The sequence below is a fragment of the Ostrea edulis genome, chromosome 5 (assembly GCF_947568905.1).
Source record: "Ostrea edulis chromosome 5, xbOstEdul1.1, whole genome shotgun sequence".
In the NCBI taxonomy this organism is placed as follows: domain Eukaryota; kingdom Metazoa; phylum Mollusca; class Bivalvia; order Ostreida; family Ostreidae; genus Ostrea; species Ostrea edulis.
In genome coordinates this window covers 11,910,825-11,918,112 of record NC_079168.1, presented here as the reverse complement: position 1 = coordinate 11,918,112, position 7,288 = coordinate 11,910,825, and the positions used below count along the sequence as shown (strand labels likewise).

Genomic DNA, 7,288 nt, shown 5'->3' with positions numbered 1-7,288 from the left:
TCTTGTGACGTCACAATACACTTCGTCTACCTTTACGTTAAATTTATGAAAAATGCACGAGGCTGCCCAAGTGGTAAATATGATGGGGAAATATGATGTTTGAGAGGGAGATATGAAGTTTTGTCCTCCCTTGCACGTGACCGTCTAGACCAATCACATTACGCGTTGCATGGCATTCTCATACTGAGGTATAATAAGATAGGTAGATATGATGTTTGAGAGGGAGATATGAAAACCAATCAGATTACGCGTTGCATAGAATTCTCATACTGAGGTATAATAAATCAAAAAGTATTATTGGCAAAAACCATCTGTTTTCAAATTTGAACAATTATTAAGTGTTCATAATGTACTTAAGTTGCGAGAAAAGTCATTCTCCGTTGCTTGCTTGAATTAGTACACTGCCATACAATGTCATTTTTATATACATGTATTTATGAAATTGATGTGATAAGACATATGTCTTAAGTAATAAAGAATATATAATATTGAAAATTACCCCGAAATGTTTTTGAGATTCGACTTCTTTCAAATAAACATAATCAAATATCAATGAAGAATGGAAAGGTTTCTTGACCTTATTAGATACAGTTAGACATTCTGTGTTAGTGGAATTAAAAGATAAAAGCAATTGTTTTGACCCACAGGCAATTGTATCGCTTGGGTTCGAATTTACTATTAAACAGTAAAGGTATAGAACTCTAAATATAGGGTTCCCAAGTTAGTCGATGTAAAAAACGATAAACCAAATGATATAAAATTCTACTCTGTATTCTAATACTCATACATAATCAATCTACATTACTACCAAAGTTCATCCCCAAATTCCGTATACTTCCCAAGATATGCAGAAATGAATTCGGAAAAATGCTTATTTTTTGGTCGACTTTTAGTTGGGCCCTGCCACTATCAGACTAAACAGAATGTTTGAGCATTGCAACAAGCTATCACATAGAATCTGCAGCATTAGATATCATTTCTAAGTTCATTTGTTTACCCCAATTCATGTCCATAATATCTCCAAGAGACCGAAAATTCGAAAACCGTCTGTACTTTCATTTATCACAGCTGCTTTGAACGGTGCCACTAACAAATTGATATCATTATTTTAAATCTTCAAACATCTGTGTTAATGTGATTTGGATAAAAATAGACATAATAAGACATTTGTATATTTATAAAGAATTGTTATTAGCATAATTTATGTACTATGATGAATCAATATTGATAAAAATCTAGTATTTGAGTCTCTAAATCATTATGGGTCTTTTCATCCTTTTGGGGTTATTAGTACCAATCAAAATGGCTGTGATAAGTGAAAGTTCATCAATTCTAATAGGAGGATAAGTACTCGTGTTTGTCTTACGTTTCTGATTTTGTCGATACATATATGTCTTGTTTTTCTATACTGTGCCCAGTCACTTGGATAATCAGTCTTTTTAGCAGTTGAGGGATGACATTTACGAATTATGATAAATCGCTGATTAGAAGCGTTGAAGTTGTTAATATTGAATTAAAAAACAAAACAAAACAACGCAATTACTTTGATACATGATTTATTTTTCTTTCTTTGAAAAAGTTCCACTCCCAGACTTTGCTTTGTGTTTGAATAAAGATATCGAGACGACTGTATTCCATTAAAAAACTGATAGATATGCATACATGATAAAATGAAGATTATTTTTAAAATACGACCAGTGCCTTTTTTAAATGACCACGTGACTGTCTTATTAGCACACCGTGTGCTATTTTCCCGCCAATTTTTGGATCAGTATACGAAGTGTTTTACACATGATCTAGTGCACACGATCTAGTACAACGAATTTAATCTGAAAATTACTACGATAGTTAGGAAAGATTTTAAACCTCACAGACACCATATATTTCTTTTTGACCACTTGTGAAGAAGGCGCGCGTAATGCATGAAAAGGTGAAGATAACTGATCAATCTCATAACTCCTATAAGGAATACAAAACTAAGAGTTGGGCAAACGAGGACCCCTGGACACACCAGAGGTGGGATCAGATGCCTAACCAGGCTAGGAGTAAACTTCCCCTATCGACCGGTCACACCCACCGTGAGCCCTATGTCTTGATCAGGTAAACGGAGTAATTCGTTGTCAAAATCAGTGTGTAAAGAACGGCCTAACAATTGGTATGAAACACGTTATACATTATACAAATTAGTCTAGAATGAATCTAAATAAAAAGACCAATTCTTTACATTTAGGATGAAATCATATACAGAAAGTTTACGTGGCATAAATCACCGTATGAAACAATTATACCTGTACTAGAATTCATGTGCCCTTTCTTTAAGCTGAAGTATAGTTGGTTCAAAGTGCACGACACTGTATATGAAATAGGAAAATCAATATGCACTATAACGAAATCAAAATACTCAAATTGATGGTCTCATCTGCTACTTAAGGTATCCGATCCATAAAACCCCAATTTTTTTCAATAATTAATTGTTATGTAATGTAAAATTTGGTATCAAAAGAAAGATAATTAACATACACAGTGATTCACCAAAAGAATTTTTAAAACTGACAAGACATAAGAAATATCTGTTATAGAGATTACCATTAATCTCTGAGAAAAACACATTTCTGACATATAAAATCAGTAATTAGAATATAATTTCCAAAGAAAGTTCATGGTGAAAAGATTCCTATTATCATAGTCTTTCAAAATATGCGACGAAAAGTTAAGGTCACCATATAAATTATGAAAATATTTTTTTTTCTACATTTCTACAAGGGGAGATAACTTTGACAAAAAATCTAATTCACTAAATATAGATGTGGAATCATCTACTCTCTCTGCCATCTTTATCTCATTAAAAATCAGGCATTTTGTTTTCACAAAAGATTTAGTGCTACAGATATTGACTTTTTGTGAAAATAAATGCTTTTATGGATCGGATACCTTAAAATAGAGAAATCGCTAATCAGCAATGACTTCTTGAAAACCTAAACACTTACTCGCGTAAATCAAAGTTTTTCAATTATATTGAATGTCCAGATTTTCTTAAATTAAAGCATTGCAAAAGGGGGCGGAAAAAAGATCCACAGTGCCCAATCTTTGAATATAATTGGCGCTACCGTTGAGCAGTTATGCATTGGGTCAAACTCGTCCTACTCGATATGAAATAAGAATCAAAGTACTTAAAGTACTCGTGGGAGTTGAACATTGTGGAAATTCAGTTAGAAAAGATAGTACTGGAAGGGGAGGGGGATAAATGACTGAATATTATCATGATTTTAGATACAAATCAACTGTTGTTTTTCAAAGCGTTACAACAGCAAACATGGATAATGGAAGGCCCATGGGCCACAACGCTCCTCGAGTAACTGAAGTCGTGTTGTTGTTTTCTAGAATTTCACCCCTTTATATTCTCATGAAAAATGTGACCACATATTATGGCCCAAACATTCAAATCAATATGGTTATCAATGCCTTGCAGTTATGAAGAAGTTTTCCCCCTGTATATATACATTCAAGTTTAATCCTAGTTATAGCTAATTCTAAGGATTCGTTACTTGAAAAGGTAGTCGAATATGCTAAACTGTCACCTGAGTATACTACAGTCCTGTAGAGGATCAATGGAATGGTAAATAATTGTATAATAACTCAAAATAAATGAAATGCAAAAAAATTAAAAATTGTCGGGCATCGGAAATGCACAAGCCGAGTTGCGCAAGGAATGGGCATAGAGGGAACCGGCAGAAAAGTTTTCAAGAATTATCAAGCAGGGAGCAAAATTTTGCGTACATAAATTTCAGCCGACTTAAATCCTTTGTGACCTTGACCTTTAACCCTTGACCAAAATCAATAGGCTTCTGTGTCTCATCAAGGGCGATAATCCATCTAAGTTTAATTGAGATCCTATAATTTGTTAAAAAATTATAGTGCAGAAAACAAAATTTTCTCCAAATTTCAGTCTATCTATAGCCACTGTGACTTTGACCTTGTGACCCCGGAATCAATAGGCTTCTTGTCTTACTTATTCGATCTAAGTTTGATTGAGATCCTATAATTTGTTCAAGAGCTATGGTGCGGAAAACAAAATTTTCTCCAAATTTCAGTCTATTTATAGCCAGTGACTTTGACCTTTGACCTAGTGACCCCCAGAATCGATACGCTTCCTCATCTTACTGAGGGTGACAATCCATCTAAGTTTGAATGAGATCCTATAATTTGCTCAAGAGCTATGGTGCGGAAATGAAATGTAGATGCGTGCCCGCCTGCCCGCCCAAAGGCACTTCATCAGATCATAAGCCGAGTTCGACTTCATCGCAACTCCGCTAAAAATGAAACAATAGTCAAATAATGTTATTTATTGCCAAGGTATTTGGGATATTATACTGTGGCTCAAACAGGGGGTGAATGAACCTGACAGTATGGAAAGCATATAGTGGAATCAGACTTGTGATGCTGGAAATCTATAGTGATTAATAAACTCAGTATTAAGTCTTCCCCGGAAGACATGTGTCGCCTGCTAGTTCATTCTATATGTAATATATCACGTATAATGTTGAAAAAGTAATTCTAAGTCCCGGCAAACAGGAAGTTGATAAGCGACAGATTCGAAAATGTCTTACACAATACAGTTGGCCACACTGATGCTCTGTGCCAAATATCAGGGAGTTGCCCCATGTGGTTCTTGAGAAAACTGTGACATAATTTTTTTGTGACGACGACGACGCCAGACAACGACGCCAGACGACGACGCAGGACGACGGATAGTGATCCCTATATGTCGCCACTGCGTGTAACGCAGGCGACACAACTATACATGTACAAGATCCATAACTATTTTTTTTTTCAGTTTGTGAGGGAGAATCCTCATGTCTCTTTTATCTGTAGACAAATAAACAATGTGTTTTGACCAGAGCAATTTCCAATCCTTTTTGCAGCATAAATTCAACATTGTGGCAACTGGGTTAAACTTTGATAGTGAAGTAATACATGGCAGCACCTTATCCCATGCTCTTAAAATTTCTGTTTGACACACACTCATGACATCCACTCAAACATTACAGAGTGCAGCAAAATCCCATTGTAATAGGGATTCAAAATGGATAACTGGTACAAAATATGGTACATACTATTCAAAAAGGATAATGAATTTGACATATTGATGTCTTGGAAAAGGAAATTCTGACATCGGGGCTCTAAGCGTTTTCAAACATTGTCATTTGATAAAAGTGTTCTACATTTTTAAAAATAGATATTGATATGTCTTTACATACATAGGTGAGAAAGTTTCCATTATTCCTAGCCGAGACATACCATGTATGCGCAAAAAATTCATAAACAAATATCACACTACTCACGTAGAAAATGTGGACCTTACCGTCAAGCGCAGCGAAACACGCCATTTCGAGATTATAGTCGACGAAAGCTCGGTAACAGTAATGAATAAGGTACACTCATTTTGTATCTATTTTGTGACTTTCTTTATTAAAAGGAACAGTTCTCTAATGTGTAACGTGCAATTACTACGTAATTCAATAACTTGAAGCATGAAGAAGTTTCACTTTGCCACCGGATATAAGAAATTTTATTTCGTATTCCGATCCCAATCGAAAGTTGTTGACTGGGAATGACGTGTTTTAATTCAATCTACATGTAACATCAAGCATTTTTTATATCACATTAAAAAAAAAACCAAATATATACACATACACAATGTTGTAGAGTTATTTCTTGTAAATTTTCTGAGGTTTCGCACCATATTCGATATTTCGCGCCACGGTGTCAATAGGGCTTGTGTGCAGTTGTCGTTCGTTTCCCTATCAATGTTTATAGGTGACGCTGCGCTACAAACGACAATTTTCAACCTTATCTTTTATTTTTCTATGTCTATCAGTATCAATTTGATCGAAATCTTGTATTCAAATTGATTTGAATACAATATCATTGCATTTATTTACATGTCAATTATCAAAATTAGATTAATTCAGAAAAGTTACATGGATTATTTAATGGCGGATGTTTATAAAAGTTTATGTTGATTTACTTAGGAGTAAATCAGCTGACACAGAACCCCCGCTGACGACCACTATACAAATCAATACAAATTACTGCGCAGAAAAGTGCGTGATGACCCAGGGAGATTGAACATAGTTCAACTCCCAAAAACCAAGGTCTGAGCTACAAGAAAACAATATTTGAAACCTAACTAGGCATTTTAATTAAAACCAGTCTCTTAGAAGAACAATCATTGATTTTGAAGTGAATTTTTTACCACTATTCATTGTTATTCATTATACTAAATCAAGAAATATTTCGTGCGAATGTCTTATGCAAACTGGAAAAAGAGTAATAAAATGCTCTCGAGTTTCAATAAAGTATGAAGACTTGCACATTGCTAAATATCAAAAACGTACTACAGACATTTCCTATCCTTAAATGACTCTGTACATGATTGATTAGTTGCTTCTTGTTTGCAATTGAAATTCATCTGTTGATATTCACGATATCTGTAAACCAAGAAAAACACTTCCTACAACACGAACATTTTTCAATCTCTTTCAAAGGTTCTTCATTTTTTCTGAGAACAGACTCGAGGTAAACCAAACATCGAGCTCTTTGCTCATTTGCTTCTGTACTGTTCTTTTCAACTGTGTTACATATTGCAACAGGCTTGTCTCTTGTTCTATCCACGAAATGTTTCAATTCTGTATTGGCATTCAAGAATTCATCCACCGTGGAATCTCCCAAGTAGTCTTCACACGTTAATATAATCAGCACGTGACGAAAGACTTCATCTCCAAAAAGTTTTCGGACTTCTTTTAACACGGATGATGAAGGATGTATGTATGATTTTATCGAATATACGATCACAATGGCATGGAATCCAGTCTTGTAAAGGTCCAGGAATTTAGAATTTGACTTCAGCGTCTTCAGTGACGGTGTATCGATAAACGTTATTATATCATTTTTCCGTTGGAAATCCACCTCCTCTATATCTTTAGTAATTGTTTTGTCGACTGCCCAAGTATCTCCAAACGCACATTTGTCTTCCCCCAAGACAGTATTAATGAAAGAACTTTTACCGTGTCCTATTCCTCCGACGACAAGAACTCGAGATACATCGACTTCCGGTGTTCCCTCGGGGTTGGATGGCTCTTGTTCCATCTCTACACCTGTAAGAGAAAATAACCAATTATATCTCTCCTTATTTGCAAAAATTGTTGCAAGACATTATAACTCGCCAGGAAGCATGACTCTACTTACCCTACCCCCCTTGGGTCAAAAGATATAACCAAGGTTAAAT

The 7,288-nt window shown here is 35.0% G+C and overlaps 1 protein-coding gene across 4 annotated transcripts in view; it reads right to left on the bottom strand.

Moving 5' to 3' along the window:
- Positions 1-6,178: 6,178 nt before the first annotated feature.
- LOC125649271 (GTPase IMAP family member 4-like) overlaps positions 6,179-7,288 on the bottom strand; it is a 28,728-nt gene continuing 27,618 nt past the window's right edge. For all 4 annotated transcript variants that reach the window (XM_048876666.2, XM_056166688.1, XM_048876667.2 and 1 more), the window contains exon 3: positions 6,179-7,157. In XM_048876666.2, the coding sequence (XP_048732623.1) occupies positions 6,469-7,157 (689 nt within the window). In that variant the 3' untranslated portion in view covers positions 6,179-6,468. The remainder of the gene's footprint in view (positions 7,158-7,288) is intronic.